Source organism: Cupressus sempervirens, chromosome 1 (assembly GCF_028749045.1).
Source record: "Cupressus sempervirens isolate cs-2001-9-10 chromosome 1, ASM2874904v1, whole genome shotgun sequence".
NCBI classification, from domain to species: domain Eukaryota; kingdom Viridiplantae; phylum Streptophyta; class Pinopsida; order Cupressales; family Cupressaceae; genus Cupressus; species Cupressus sempervirens.
This window is the reverse complement of record NC_143118.1, coordinates 594,234,955-594,252,732: the sequence shown is the minus strand read 5'-3', so window position 1 is coordinate 594,252,732 and position 17,778 is coordinate 594,234,955. Positions and strand designations below refer to the sequence as shown.

General features: G+C 36.2%; 1 protein-coding gene across 1 annotated transcript in view; it reads right to left on the bottom strand.

Annotated features, from left to right (window-relative positions):
- LOC149578825 (uncharacterized) overlaps positions 1–16,253 on the bottom strand; it is a 196,151-nt gene extending 179,898 nt beyond the window's left edge. The window contains exon 1 of the mRNA XM_089831921.1: positions 15,579–16,253. Coding sequence (XP_089688047.1) covers positions 15,579–15,854 — 276 coding nt within the window. The 5' untranslated portion in view covers positions 15,855–16,253. The remainder of the gene's footprint in view (positions 1–15,578) is intronic.
- Between the last annotated feature and the right edge of the window lie 1,525 nt (positions 16,254–17,778).

Genomic DNA, 17,778 nt, shown 5'->3' with positions numbered 1-17,778 from the left:
CTTCTCTCGGCTTCCAAATATAAATTGATAAGGAATATATATATATATATATATATATATATATATATATATATATATATATATATATCAATTGATTATGGAAAGTCCGCCACATAACCTGGTTGTTGAAAGAAGGAAAAGCCTTGGCTAGGTGCTAACAATCTAGTTCTTCCACTAGAGAAATTCCGAATGCACAATCTCTAAGTGATTAATAATCATGACTTTCAAAAGAAGTAGAAAAGAGAAGGTAAGGACGTGACAAATATTGCAGAGATAAATCGGAAATAGAATGGGAAGAGAAAATCAATTCTTGTTCTCGGTTTCTCACGGCTCCCAAATATATAGAGGCATTAGATTTCTCAAAGGCTTCCAAGAAGCTGTAACTCTTAAAGAAAATGTTTTGCCTTCTTGGACACCGATATAATATGCCATGTGTGCATTTCAGTTTCAAGTAAAGAATTGAATAAATAAGGATAAGAATTTGAAGGTTATAAATCAAAAGAATATTAGAAACATATTTATTTACTTGCACGTAAATATATCTTATTAAGATGGCACATAGTAAATGTTTATCCAAGGTCGTATCTTTTTAAATATGTATATCTAAATACATGTTTCATCTTGGAAGATTTATTTTATCTTCTTGTAATGCATTTAAATGTACGTATAAAATAGATAAAATCTTGTATAAGAATAATATTATGATGTCACCTTTAAATTATATTTAAGTGTACGTACATAAATATGTATTATAATGATGTGGTGGAAACCAAAAGCCATTTGAGGTACGCATTAATTAAGTTAATATTTTAAATGTTTATTTAATAGCTCATGCATGTCTAATGTGTGTATCTTGTTATGCAATCACTAGGTCCTCAACCATAGTGATTCATGATTCATACCCATTTGCCCAGTGATGGTGTTGCTCTTGTGCCCAATTCTTTTCTGACAATGCTTCCACCCCTTTGACGTGCTCCCTACAAGGAAATTCTCCGTAGCTAGATCATATTACCATAACAAGTTATTAATTAATCATAATAGCTAATTGCCTTTTCAATTCTATGAATTCGTGATAAATAATCAACTTGCATGTTATCTTCATACGACTAACCATCTTACCATTTCGTAGGATTACAACAAATTTAACTGTCAACTGACTTCATGTGAACCTCAACGGCTATATAACCATTTTAAATTAGGTCAAAAATTGGGATGTAACAAACTCTATCAGAATGATTTATCAACAGCATATCTCGACAAAGTATATGATTCTCCTTTGAAATAAACAACTCTCAAATTGGTGAAAGCTGGAAACTGCAAAAAGATGCAACCAAATTGATTTACCCTATTCCAAGCTTCTTGTGATACTCTTCTAATTACTATTTGTTTATCAAACTGATACCTGAAATGTCCAAAAAATGCATCTTGGACTCTCCTGTAGTGAAATTTTTTCTGTGTCAATGTGTTTTGATCATAATAGTTCCAAATAGGAACTTGAAGCCGATCCCCTTTGGTTGAAACCCCTGAGAAGGATCCCATGGATGCAGCAATGTCAACCAAGTATGAGTTCATGTGAAATGTGACTAATGTTCCCACACTAAGCAATTGTTCACATAGTGGTGTACTAATAAGCTCTCCCCAAAAGATGGGTTCTTCATTATCAAAGATCTGAAAGATAAACTTGTACATCAATGGTTCAAAGTCAATAGATTCCTTGAGGCCACATACTCTACTAAGGAGAGTAATCAAATCTTTACATTCTCACTTGAAGTTAAATCTGTGAATTTTCTTGGGCCATCTTGAAAAGTTACTTCTGACATCCAACCAGTATGTATTCATATACCTTTGATAATCTAACTTCTTCTCATTCTAACTGTTGAGATGTTTCTTTTGACAGGTTTACGCACTCCACACTCAGAGGAACTCGAAAGATCTGTTTAATAGCTTTTGGGTCTAGGTTGATAACCTTACCATCTGCATCCTTGATTGTTTTGGTCTTACAACTCAAATGTGAAGTACACCCTAAGATGAATTTCAGTTCCAAGGCAGCCATAGGAAAGGTAGACACTAGATGAATGTACATATCTTGACGCAACTCATCTATTTGTTACAAGGAGCTTTAACCCTTTGTAAGAAATTAGCTATATCAACATGTCCAATCTTTGTGTCGGATACTTGATCCAGAGGAGATGAGATGTGAGATGTAGATGCATGAGCTAGCTCCTTGTCATATTGGTACTTCATCTTTCCTTTGGACTTCATAGATGCGAACATGTCTTGTGCTGCAACATGAAAATTCCAAAGGGTGAATACATCATTGGAAGGTATTGATTCCATGAAGATGTTCATTTTTTATTGGCAAAGGTGGATTTACAAGGAACAATACGTTCAAAGTATTGATTAGACACTCATAGAACATATGCAATGGCTTGGATAGGAAATGGAAAGAATATGCAGAGGGCCAAATTGGGACTTAGGAGGATGCAGTGCACGTGGGTAAGGATGGATTTCATGTAAATGCTTTAGGAATATAAGCTAGGTGTATAAGAATACATGCAAATGATGACTTTGGTATTTCAAGAGTGACATTTTACTAAAATCGGGTTCTCTAGATGTAACTACATGTAAAGTGATTTACATGTAATCGATACTTGATGTAAGAATGTAATTATGTTTGGAGGATGTAATTACATGAATTGAAAAATAGATGTAATTACATGTGTATGGAGAATGGAATTGCGTGTAAATGAAAATGGATGTAATTGCATATATTGGAAAATAGACGTAATAGGCTTTGGCATGTGTTGGTGAGCAGATGTGATGTACTTGCATGAAGAGGTGGAATGTGAAATGATGTAAAATGTTCTCACATTCTTGGGAAAGAATCCTTAGCCTTTTCAAAAAAAGGAAATCAAAACAGCAAGCAAACAACAAACAAAACTATGCACAAAACAAAAACATACCTTTGATTTTAGACTCAAACATGACAAAATATCAAGTTGCTCTACTATATGCAATTTCAAAATTGGAATATGGGGAAATTCCAAGCATTTCAAAATAGAAGTTTTCATCTTATTTAAAGGAAATTTGCAAAATACATGAGATGTCTTTGAACAAGTGTACAATGATAAGCCAAAATATGCAACAAAATAGCAAAGGTTTGAAAACTTCTACTTACTTGGAGCTCAAAGAGACAAATGTACAAGATTGAGAGGTTGGAATGAATGTCTTTCCTCCAAATTCGGATTTCCAAACAACTCTTTGAATATTTCACTGCTTGTAAATATGATCTTTCTTGGCCAATGCATGAGGTGTTTTTGTATGCAAATGCCTAAAATGTGGTCTTCAAGACCTCCCCATACCAAACAATTTTCAAGAACTCATGTCCTTGGGATGTTTTTGGAGACAAACATGCCCTTTCTATGTTAAAACATGAATCATTTTTATCAACAAGATGCAAAAATGTGGACCCCAAAAGCAAGAACATGTGTGAAAACTTTAAAACGCCCCTATCTAGATAAATTTCATGGCTTGGAATGGAGAAATCTGGGCATTCTCGTCAAAAATGTGCCATTGTCTTGCATGAGCATGGACGTTTTTGTTCTTGGAGGCAAAATCGAGGATTACAATAGAAAATGCATGAGTTGAAATGTTAAATTGCACTCTATAGAGGCCTTTACATGTTTAAAATGGATGCATTTGGAGGTTGAGAAGGTAAATTGCATTCTCCATGTGTATTTGCATGTTTTAAAATGCATATAAGTAGCAAACAATGCAAATCGCATTCTCCAGGCTCCATTATATATTTTTAAAATATATATAAAGGTAAAGAATGCAAATCACACTCTCCATGCTCTATTACATATTTAAAAAATATGTACCATTTAATATGCATTTGAAATTTTTTGCCTTGGAAGGCAAAAATGTGGACTTGGGACGCAATAACATGTCTTAGAATGCCCAATCGCACTCTCACAAGGGTATTACATGTAAAGTTTTAGCATGTAAAAGGCCATTTCCATGCAAATCACATTCTAGAATGACCATTGCATATTTTAAAAAGTCCATAAAATGACTTTTAAGTGCAAATCTCACTCTCAGGAGGCAATTACATGTAAAGGAGATTTTCCATGCAAAGTGAACTCTAGGAAGTCCCTGACATGCATTTCTAGTGCAAATCAACACTCTAGGAATGCATTTACATGTAAACGTGTAATAGAAATGTAAATTGATGAAAGACCAATTAAGCACATGTATTATTGATTTTTGAAGAAATAACACTGAATTGGGTCAAAAATAACATTTACACTATAATCAATATATTATGTGCAAATATTATTCAAAAAACAATATTTAACTTAGATGTTTTGAAATAAAGCATAAAGTACCTTTTCAAAAATAGATTAAACTATATAGTTAATAAAGTCACTTAAGTGAAAATTTTAAAAATAACTCAACATAAAAATATAACATAAAGAGCTCTATAGTCACTTAAGTGATAAAGTAACTAAAAAACATAACATAAGGACAATTTATGTTATTTTTCAAAAAGTGAATGTCAACATTAAAATATAACATGATATTTTAAATATGCAATTGCATTTGGAGAGTGTACCTTTTGGGCACTTAAATGATCAAATCTTTTGACTGTCAAGTCCGATTAAGCCCTAAGATACACTGAATCAAAGGGAAAACCGAAAGCAAGGGATTGAACAAAACTAAAAGACCAAAAGAAAACACACACTCAAAAACATAAAAAAGGATGTTGAAGGCTTCAAAAATCAAGTATAGGCTTAACAAAATGAAAAACGAAAAGGACTTGACAAAGCCTTTAGTAAAAAGATTCATTATACCAATTGGGGTCGATTGATTGATCAATGTTAGCCAACTAAATAATGAACTAACTCAGGGAAATGTGAAACTAAGTTGAAAAAGTTTCGTGTTGTTACCTACATTTTGTGGTGACAAAATGTATGACATCTTGGATATTCCTTCTACCTATTTTCCATATCCCATAGGCTTGGGCAAGTAAATTATGGAAATGACTTCGCTATAATTAGGTCTTGCCTTTTTATGTACACCCAGATTATAGGGCCTTTTAAGGAGTATGTAATCAAGCTTTACCCCCTTAAATGTTGTTGACCACAAGTGTGTGTGCAAGGCTCTCTGAGGGAAAAAAGAAGATCTGAATTTGTATTTTGGAAGGAAAGTGAATGCTCAATTGCCTATTTAAACATAAGTCAGAGGTCAACAGCATCATACAACTTCCACTAAATTATTCCTCAAATAGAACTGACATCCAGTATGTTTGTCTTTGGAGATTGGAGGGTGAAACCTGATCTCCACAACCAACTAGTAGATGAAAACTTGTGTACGATATTAAGTGATTCCTCTCAAAGATTGCATTTAAACTTCATTTTGTTGTTCAAGCGGACTAGTGCTTCTTAGTGCCTAGGGATTAAAATTTTGAGGTGGCTTCTATAGCACCCCTATGTTGTGACTTTGTAATTAGAATTAACTATGAGTGTGACCAAAATATTCATGCGAATTGTTCATTTGCAATGGTTTACAATTCATTTCTCCATATTCTGTTAAGCTTATTATTTTATTAAGATAGACCTGATTTGAGATGAGATCTAATCATTAGTATCTTATGGAGCAAAATCAATATCCAACATGCCTAATAGAGGATATGATAGAATCTGATCTAAGGGCCTGATTGTTTCCTAGAATTGAGCTCGAATTGGAATTCACAAATACCAGATTTTCCTAATTCCATGTTTGTTTTAAAAAATGAAAACAGAATAGGAATTTCACGAGTCTAAATTTAACCCAAAACGAGCATAAGGATCTTCCACCTAAAAACCTATAATTCTCCAGTAAATTATTGTCAACAACTAAAGATCTCTTGCCTTTGTAGTAAATGATGTTTATAGATCATTGATTGTCATACAATGGTGAAAGATTTCTCCATCGGAGTAGGAATTTGAGTCTTCCAAGGAACAACCACACACATTATGTAAGAACCCCAACCAGTTCTAACTTTGAGAAACTCTGAATTTTCTTCACTTTTTAGATGTTTGACATTTTGTCAATCACTTTGCATGAAATATTTATCTTGTTGTCTTTTATTTCAGATTGTATTTGCTTTCTTGAAATGATTTTAAATGAAGTTTAAATGTTGGCGCTTGATATAAATATTACAGAAGACTTGGAATTTCCCACGCCAACTCGAAACACTTTCAGCTCTAGGAATATTGCCAACAGTTGCTATGTTGGCCTTCGTAATTCCAAATGCAGCCCTTAATGAGCTGCTGCTGTAGCAAGAGAACTCGAAGCCTTAGACAGGCTATGGCTGACCCAAATTCCTCAACGCCGCCTTCTCTTATTAGACTACTCAATGATATGCAATTACAGATTCAAACGTTAGTTGTAGCTTCTTGTAATGCCTTCTATACTAACAGGTAATGAAAGCAAATAAATGGCATCTCAAATAGTAACCTTTACTGTAGAAAATTGCAGCAGATTGAAGGATAATCTGGTATACAACAGCACCAAACTATCAAGCCTAATTGCAGAATGAATCCACACAATTCACTGTGTATCTCAACAGCTCAAAGTGCCAAACAAATTGGAGGAATTGGTCCTCTAAAACAGAATGCTGAAACCCTCAAGAAGTTCACCAAAATTCATAAAAGAAAATGATAAGAGATGAATGAATCAAACCTAGAGGCTTTCTTTTATAACAATTATGTTAGTGTAAATAATTAATTATTATTACACTTTACTTAAGTTTACTTAGGTTAATGCATTATTATATTAGTTTTCATATAGACACCTAGGAGTATGCGTAGTCATATAAGTTGTCTTGTTGACAACACAAAAGTTTGGATAATCATCAGAGTTGTCATGTTGACAACACAATATTTTGCACTCCAATTGAGCACATGGTGTCTACAACATCTCTTTACGAGATACACCTATGCAAGCTTATCCTCTCATCATCACACAAACACCTATGCTCAATGGAGGATAATCCACTCTTGGTGGACATGTGCTTAGTTGTAAGGCTTATCACTTTTCTGACTTCTAGTCATTCTAGATGCCTTTATATACAGGCACTTCTAGTGTGTATTCATATGATATTCATTCTCATTATAGTTATTATGATCATACATTATTGGTCCATATTGTGCTAAGTGCTTGAGCTTCTTGATCTTGGTGTCATTTTGACCTAAGGCAAATTCTTACATGGTATCAAAGCTGAGGGAGCTTCATTTCATAGCCATTGGAGACCATTTTTGCTTCACCTCTCGGAGGACCAGGATTCAAATCCGAAGTATCAACAGTTATTGAGAGCATCTAAAGCCAAAGCGGACCTCACCATTGCGTTCGAAGCGTCGATTCAGCAAATTTTGACTATAAATTTGCCTACCCTAGTCAAATCTGAGGCAAATTTTTTTTGCAAACCGGAACTCAAAGGCCTGATTTGCGAATTTGGAATAATCTCTTCAGATCTATGCAATTAAAATTAGATATGCATTTTTTTTTGTCTCAGCAATTTTTTTCGGATTTGCATTATTTTATTTCCGAAATTTCATCAAAAAAATTTGGCCATCTGGCCAATAGGAGAGCAATTTTATTGCAAGAAGGCCAGGCGATGAAACCTTAGCCCCCTGCGACTAGCATTAATACTCTGCAAACCGCATGCAGAATCGAGCACAATAGCACGGAGACCGCAAGCGGCCAAGCAAACCACGACCGACTTCACAACACCAAACTGTAACCAGCATATAAACTGCGATGGGTGGCTTCATAGCCACTTCACTCCCGGCGGACTCTCGCTTTTATATCCCTTTTGCACACACATCACAATACATGTGGAATTAAAAATCCCACACCACCGCACGCCTCCTCCATAGGCCAACCAACCACCGCCCTCCGCCAGTGCTTAACACCTCCACCACGCAGCACACCCTCTGCCGACGCGGCCCCACCACCGCCACTCCCATTGGCTCCACCTTTGCATTGCCAGCAAATCCCTCTCGGCATTGCCTTCACACCACTGGCCAGTCTCTTATGGCACCGTCAAGTGCCACATCAGCACCAACACATCAACAGACACACGTCAGCCACCACAAAGCCCCTAGCACAATCAACTAACACGTGTTCGACTACGTCAACTGCCACATAGACACCTCGTCAGCACTATACGGATCTGCCACATCAACAACACATCAACCATACGATCTACCACGTCAAGTCCGTACAGTACGGACTGCCATGTCAACCAATCAAGCCCTCTTTTTTGCTGATGTCATCCATACAGGAGCCTAAAATTGATGGTCGTTTGACCGTCACAAGGAGGCCAAACTGCACTGCCGAGATGGCCGTTTGAACATCAAATTTAACCCAGCAATTTCCTGACGTCATTGGGGCAGACCCCTCACCATATGCAGTTTTGATTTGACGGTCCAACTTCGGGAGGCCATATCTTAGTCATCCGGACTCAAAATCAGGTGCAATTTTTTTTTAATTTGGGCTAGAATTTCCTGAACTTTTCAATGGTGCTATTATTTTTTAATTTTTGTGCACGGATTTGTCAGAAGAATCAGTTTTTGGTGACTGTACCTGTCCATTCCTATAATTTGCAACTTCAAATGCTCAATACGAGCTCATCTAGACACATTCAAGTTCCGTTTTTTTTGAAAGTGCATAATTTTTCATCTACTTTCCAGATATGCAATCAGATTATAGGCTTGCATGGACAGAAATACCACTTTTAGAAATAGGTCCTTTTTTGCATTGTATTGCTTTGATCAAACTTCAAAATTATTGTATATCTGAGCTACATTGCTAAGTACTAGATTTGAACTCCAAGAGAAGGTTGTAAACAACAAAATTAGAAGTCCACTAAGGCCCTAAATTGGCAAGTGGCTATTGTAATCACACTAAGTAAAAAGTGCCTAAAGCATTCATTTGGGGGGTTTTTTGATTGAGTGAAGGCGGGGGGGGGGGGGGTGTCTCTTGGTGTTTTGTTCTTTTCTTGTTGTTGTTATCTTTCTTTCCTTGCATTATGGGAAACATTAAGGTTCCAAAATTAACACCACATAATTATGCCACATGGTCAATTAAAAAATGGTGTGAATTAATGAATGAAGAAGTTTCTCAATATGTAGATGGATCTCTTCCTAAACCCACAAGTGATAAAGTAACTCAAAGTGATATCTATGCTTGGGAATTGGCAAATAGAAAAGCCCTAGGAATCATTAGGTTAGGGGTTGATGATAAGATCCTCTATCAGATCATAAAATATGATACATCCAAGGAAACTTGGGATGCCCTTAAAAAACTATATGGGAAAGTGACTGAGGAGGATGTCTACAAGATTGAAGATGAACTTATCTCCCTAGATCCTAAGAACTTTGATTCCATCCAGGATTTTATCATTAAGGTGAATGAGTTGAGAATCAAAGTATCATTGAAATCTCAAAACATCCAGAGCAACATCAACGCACAAAACACATTGAGGTTTATATGCACTACATCAAAGAGCTGATACATGAGCAGGTCATTGCATTACAGTATTGTCCTACAGTAGAGTAAATTGCAAATATCTTTACCAAGCCCTTTACTAAGGTCAAGTATCTTCATTTGCGAGATCTCTTGGGGGTGCGGAATTTTTCACCACGTGGGGGGGGGTCCAATGACACTTCTCTTCTTTATTGTACTTATCTCTCTTTTTGGGGGAGGTCTTTCCCATGAGGTTTTCCCTCTTTCTCCATTTTCAGAGAGATTGCATTGCATCGCATTATATGTAAAACATTGCATTTGTACATGGGTACCTAACATGGCCTAGTAGTCGGGACCCATTATGCATTTTCATCATAGCTTCTGTGAGCTTAAGTGCATTCCCCTAAGTTGCACTTAAGGGGGGGTGTTAGTGTAAATAATTAATTATTATTACACTTTACTGAAGTTTACTTAGGTTAATGCATTATTATATTAGTTGTCATATAGACACCTAGGAGTATGTGTAGTCATATGAGTTGTCTTGTTGACAACACAGGAGTTTGCATAATCATTTGAGTTGTCATGTTGACAACACAGTTGTTTGCACTCCAATTGAGCAAATGGTGTCTACAACATCTCTTTACGAGATACACCTATGTAAGCTTATCCTCTAATCATCGCACAAACTCCTGTGCTCAATGGAGGATAATCCACTCTTGGTGGACATGTGCTTAGTTGTGAGGCTTATCACTTTGCTGACTCCTAGTCATTCTAGATGCCTTTATATATAGGCACTTCTAGTGTGTATTCATATGATATTCATTCTCATTATTGTTATTATGATCATACATTATTGGTCCATATTGTGCTAAGTGCTTGAGCTTCTTGATCTTGGTGTCATTTTGCCCTAAGGCAAATTCTTATAAATTAAAGCCAAAATCTTCTTCAACACGCCAATGGTCAATGGTTTCTTCCATACACATTTCAATTAAATATATACTTTGCTTTTGGTTGCATATTTGAATTTGTTATAATATAAAATGATATTCATTTACTCCAAAACTTTAATTAATTTGTTATAATGACATAGGTTTCCATAAATTAATTAGATAATTGGCCCCTTCTAATAATGACTGAACCCTCAACTTACGTGAAATTACAAAGTTAAATTATAATTTTATAATCAGCCACTTGATGATTTAATAATAATTTGGCCACTAAAATAATGATAACTCCCAAAATACTTATCATTTAATTATATTGTCTGAAACAGGAATCGCACCTATCATTTCCCCATGTGAGCAAATGCACTTTCCTAACATAGAAAGGGTCCCTCTCAAACATCACCAAACTTGCCATAAATACTAGTAGCATGAAACTAAGCCCAAACAAAGTCCAATATGAGTCAAATGAAGACCAAACTGGAACATATTGAATTGTGAAGAAGACAAGACCCTCCCATAACCGAGCCTCTACCTTAGAAGACCCTCTATCCACAACAATTAGCCTACAGGGATCAAAATAATAGGTTGATCCCTAAAACTCTGATGATAGGAAAAATGGGGACATTACAATCTTCCCTACCTAAGATTGCTTGTCCCCAACCAATATCATAAACAAATAACACAACTGTACAACCGGGTCCCAAGGATAGAATCATGTAAAGTCCCTATGATCACCGACTAGCTCCTATAGCATCATAACCAATCTAACTGAAAGAACCTGCGAGACTTAAATGAATCTGAATGTAGATGTCATAGGAGTGAATATCTCATTAGGAAGCAACTCAAAAAGATAACAATGCTTGCTTCGTCGAGCTGCACAAAGTGAGTTGCCATACATCCTATCCTAACTGTGTACCTAAAAAAAATTATGCACATGAAAGTACTCGGCATCATGTACACATCCCAAAACTCCTCTATAAGCCCTATCAGAAATCCTAATGCACTAGAAGGATCCCAAACACTAAACAAAAGTCTACCAAGAACATCCTCTAACATCTATTGCTCAACTTCATCAAACACTAAGTGGTAAAGCCAATCAACAAGACTCGACTAAACTTCAGTGCTAACCATGTCAACACTAGAGACCCAAACCACACTAAATGCACATCCATTCATATTATGGAGATCAAAACATCTTAAGGTGGTTGTATCACTAGCACCATTTCCATCCTATACAAGGCTCCCATGGATGTGCTCACTATGCAAGGAATCCAATTTGCAACCATTAATTCCATCTACTACTGATGGAAAATACTCACCTCCCAAAGTATGATACACCCTCAAAATCAATCCACATCGATGCATCATCAAATCTTGTGCGTGAATCTGAGAAGTCATGATGAATACTCCTCCCTATATAGTCATCATAAAAAGCTCCCACCTTGGTCAAACACTGAATGTCATAGCTCTAAATGTAACCCCTACCATCTAGCTCATCAGCAACAACATCCGCAGTGGATGTAAGCACGGGAGAACTCGATGCAAAATGTGTGTTCTCGCTGCTCTCTATAGATGCACTCATCCTAACTAAAACAGCTACACCTATAACCAAGATATGTGTGACCACATTCTCAACCTTCTCACAACCATAGCCTGCGGATATCAAATCATCACCAACTGCCACTAAAGAGGACTAAACTATAATAGTAGTTGGTGAAGATTGTACTCTTCTCAACTCCACAGTAACCACATCCAAACATGACCGTGACTTCTAGAGGGCCTACTGAGAACACTACAAGGAGTCCATAGTCACCTCAAGTGCATGGATGAGCTCATCAACCTCCTCCTTTCCCCTCAAGGCATCATTACATATACAGTCTCTCTCGAGCAAAAAATCCCTATTTGCCAACAACTGTAAATAAATATGTCTCATAATCCTCATAGCCCCTCGTTGAGCATGAAACTCCTCGAGAGAAAGATCACCATCATAGTGCTCATCTATCACAGGAGCACTCCAACCATAGGTAGCCAGCATCTGATGAGCAACATCAAAATGCTCTAAAGTTGTGGCAATCATCTATTGCTAAACTTTTTAGTTTCCTAATCAAATGATAAGGAACTTGTAACTGTTGACTCCTGCACATGTCCTATGACCCAAACTCGGCGCTATGATAAGAAACTGTATCCTAATTGCTCACCTCACAATCACTCTCCTTGTGTGCACTAACAACCTCGTACATGTCCACCAACAATGTACTGTCATTACGTAACTATATCAATACCTCCTCTAAAGAAGTGGAAGGCACTGTTGTATCAAACTCCTCACATGTCTTTGCTTCCCCCTCATTTGTAAGTCCCTGTAAATCACGATCCTAGACCTATCATAAATCAATGAGTCCTCTGAAGTATTTGCTAAAGTATGATATGACAAATCAGACTCAGTGCAACATGAGTCATCCTCGTAGTTAACATCACTAGTACCCAAATCACAGGTACCAACATCATCCACCTGTAAAACCTCTATTATCTCATGTTGCTGCAAGCATGGCTCACTGTAGTCATAAAAATCAGAATCGTTATGGCACAAATCTGCATCATATAACTCGCTTTTAAAACCTGAATCCTGAGTGTCAACACAAGGGAAACCTATGCAATCTTCAACTACATAAGAAAAAGTCAGTATCTCCTACATAGGCTCACCATGATGACTGTTGTCATAAAAATCAGAGCTATTGGAGCTCATATTTTCCATGCAATCGTAAAAACTAACACTCATCATGTGAGTAAAAACTCATAGTGATACCAACAGCATTCTCCACACTCGCCTTGTCATCAAGACCATCAAGAGCCTCAAAAATATGACTGTTGTCATAAAAATCAAACCCTGTATAACTAACATTTTCATTACTACCAACTGATGTAAGACTGCCATCAATGGTGGTAGACATGTCATCATTATTTTCATGTTCACTAACTCTAGTCTCATCTAGATGGTGATCTACATCCCTGCGAAGAGTCACCAACATCATGTAAGCAAGATGGACTAGTGGCTGCCCCACTAAGCACATGATCATCTTCACCATGTTCTTCCTTGAATATTCAAGACTACAGCTTGAACAATGGCTTGAACGACTTCGTCAGGATTCACAGATCTGGAGATTTTCTGTAGCTTGAACAACTTGTAGGACTTTGAATCTTTGATTTGACGCTGTGAATTGCTGAAGAACATTCAGAGTTTAGCAAGAATGGCTTCTCTCATAAAACTTTATGTATATAGTTGCTGCAAAATTGAGAATTTGGAAGGCATAATAAGGACTCTCGAATCTGTAGCTTTGGGAAACTCTGAAATGCTAAAGGGCATCCCAAGCTTCACAGAATTGACTTCTCTTAGAAAAATCTTTATATAATTGCTACAAACTTGAGAAAATTTAAGGTATAGAAAATTTCACGCGATTGACAAAGTTGATTGTTGAGACCTCCCGGGAGGTGTCAGATATAGACAGCTGGGAACACTGGTAGAATTTGCAGCAGCTGGAACTCCATACAAACAAGGGATCAGTTATTGAACATTGTGTTCAAATGATACAGGTAATAATAGTTTCCAAAACCAAAAATATCTAGTAATTTCATATGATTGAGCATTGAATAACTTTTGTGAGAGGAATTTGCAAAAGAGGCTAGATGAAATGAGAATTTGTGCACAAAAAGTCCCTTAAGCGGCCTCACTTGAAGACTTATAGCTATCTATTTGTCTGGTGATTGACTGACTCCATCCCCAACAAAAAAATTAAGTCCGAGCCAAAATTGGTGAAGAATTGTCCATCCAATGGCAATGCCTTTTTGCTCAGTCCAGTTATAAATTGTCTTTCTTCACAAAACACACTGTACATAGGGAATCCATGGGGTTGTCCCTTTTCAATAAAGCTTGAAAATAAATTGGTGCCTTCACAAAACTTTCCAATAGAGACTTTCTCAAAGCATCTACGAGTACAGAGAAGAGGACGAGGAGGAGAAATATACATGGTGTTTATCAAAAATCTCGTACAAAATGCACGTCTACAACTTGGTTGCCTCTCCCTCTACATGGTGGAAACTCAGAGACAAAAGGAAGCAAAGAAAGAAAGCAATCCACAGGGAGACATGGTGCTCCAATTCCCAATTTCACAAACCAAATGCAGAAAATGCATCTTCTCACTCATCTTCCATAACTATCCATGTCTTTTACTCACACATCCACATACTTTCAGCGATTACCCACCCTCTCACTCACATAGGCCCTAATGTTAACTTCAATGGAGGGAACAAACTCAGAGACATGTCTAGAAGATGATATGTGTCTAGTAGAGGTGCATATTTCTGCAGGGACTACAATAGGGTGCATTCAAATGCAATCAGGAGGAGACAGAGTAACCAATTCAATACTTGTCAATATCATAGATTCCTTTCAGAAAGTTACAGTTGTGATAATTATTCTGATTCAAATAGTAAAGCATTTATAAACTCTATCATACTATATTTCCACGCTAAAAAATTGAAGAGTTATTTTTGTGTTAATTAATTGCCCGAGATTATGTGAAACCAAGTAATCACTTTACTAGGATTTGGAGTCTGGACTGCTGCTTGTTACAAAAATTCCAAATTGTAAATCTAGTAAGTGACCAACGATTGACAGAAAATCCAAGTTATTACCGTAAAGCAGCGAAGAATGCAGTATGCAGAATGGGATGAGTCAAAGTAATAAAAGTATGGAAATTTAATATCAGGTTAAAATCTAGCACCATGATAAACTGATGAAAATGGGAAAAATTACAAATCCAACTCAATGACTGAAGAAGGCGAGTGGAGTCCCGCTATAATGAAGGGAAAAGATACTCCTTGGCAGTGGAGCAAAGCCAAGAGTTAAAATAAAAAGAGAAAATCCTCCAGTTTTTTTGCAAGAAGAAAACAAATATTATTCGAGTAATTAAAAACTACTACTATGTGAAAAAGAAGATCAATCGAGTTGGCTGAGAACAAATAAACGATTATTCAGGAATAAAAAGGTTGAATTGGGTGGCAGGAAACAAAACTAGCTACTAATAAGACAAAATTGAGACAAATTGGGTTGGCAGAGAACAAAACCAGTTGATTGGGTGTGTTAGACCATTGCCAAATTTCGTTTCGAAAGCGTTGATCGTCTCGCTTGTCAACAGAATCTAGCTTGCAGAGACAGGGTTTGCCAATGCCAGGCCTTCTCAATCCAAACCCTTGCTTGAAGCCGAGGGGATGAGATTTTGAAAGCTTGTAGCCATGCGTACTCTTTCCCCACAAATTTAAAGTACGTCCATGCATAGTAGTCCATGAAGAGGAAAACTGATGAGGAGGCGCTCTCAAAGGGATTAAGATAGAAACACTCATTCTTGCTTGACTTCAATTGGTCAGTTGGAGAGTCTGGAATTGTTTCTCATTCTGGTTTGAAAACTCATACCCGCGAAATAAGATACTGTACAATATGCTTCCGGAATTCGATATTGTTTTCTCAAAGTAGCAGAAAGCTACATTCTTCGTTTTAAGACGTATGACGTTGTTATTTGAAGTTAAACCGCTGAGAAGGTTAAATCTTTGTGTTTCGCTCGATGGTTACGTAGACAAACATCCTCCACTCAATCGTTGTAATCGTTTTACAGAGTACGGAATATACTGGACCCCAGGAATTATCATTTTACAACTCCTTCAGATTGAACAAATTTCTCCCGTATCAATTGCCACGCCCTCCTTTACGCCACCTCCGATGTGAGCAAGCCCTGCCTACCCAAATCATTTCCTTGGGAAGTGTTTCTTATATTTTAGGAGCAAATTTTAAATCGTTTTTAATTTTTTTTTATAGTTTAATTGGCAACCCTTCCATTAATAATTAAAGTTTTAAGGTGATGTTATGGAATATGATGCTTTATGAGCACTCCTTTTGCTATGTTTTTTTTTTTTTTTTTGTGGGCCACTCCTTTTGCTAAGTTGTTCCAAAAGGTTTTAAAACTAGTAAGACCAATACTTGTTTACCTAGTCATGTCTATTTGTGTTTTCAAGTGGTATTTACCTAGTCATGTCTATTGGTGTTTTCATGTGGTGATTTATTACTTTTTAAAATTTAGAAATATGTTTTATTCAATTATGGATAGTCATTATTAACAATAACAATTTTGAAGTCACAAGATCAAATATTGTCAAAAATATTTGACATTCAAGTAACAAATGTTATCAAATTATTAAAATGCACTCAATTACAAGTTCATCTCCACTAGTTAGAATGCTCAATTTTACCATACCATGCACCATTGTTATCACTTGTATATCTTATTAGGACATCATTCGAAATGGATAGTCATGTCATTAAATATGGATCATTATTGTTTAGGGAGGAAATTGAGGCTAATGAATTTAATTATATAAACTATGTGAGATGAATTCATTAATTAACGACTTCCACACTTACATTCAAAATACAAGAGAAAGAGAGGCTTCCAAACATAACTATCAATATAATCCAAGTTAGATAGAAAAATCCAAAATAAATAAAAGGATGTCAATACTAAATTGAAATTATATCAAGGAAGTACACAATTAAGTCCTCTTTCATGCAATGTAAATTTGATTAAGGACTTGTAAAGGTAAATGTGAAATTGAACTAATTGATTAAATGAGAAAAATAAGATAGATTTAGGTGCTAAATATATGCAATCAGCCCAATTCAGATTGAAAATTGATTTAGACTAAAAAGTGAAATGAATGGTAAAGTACTCACCTTGAAATGTGCAAGGGAATATGCATTTTCGCTCTAAAAATCGCAGATCTAAACAGTTCTAACTACAAACTCCCGATCACAACAAAAAACCACAAAAATTGTTGTTTTTTCTCAAGCCTCCAAGAAGACATCAATCTGGTGGATAAGTGTCTAGATACTTAATAGGAAGATGGACATGTTCCTGTGACACAGTAGCAAAGTTGACCCAACTTCTTCAAAAAAGTTTTGACGATTAGTTTCCAGATATGTGGTTGCAATTTAGCTAGCACGCTCTCACACATAGTAAAACTTAGTTTTGTTTTGGTTTGATGAGGGCTTGCCTTGGTCAAGTTCTAGATTGAGGAATCAACCTTTAAATTAAAATATAAAATATGAAAGGAAGTGAGACAAATGTAGATATTAACCTTGCTAATTAAATCCTTGTCAATAAGGATTTTGCAATGCTTGTGTGTAGTAAGTTGAATTTGCAATGAAGAATGTAGTAAATTTCCACAAGTGCAATGGATCTACCCAAGCCACATCATGGACTCATGGATGTAAAAG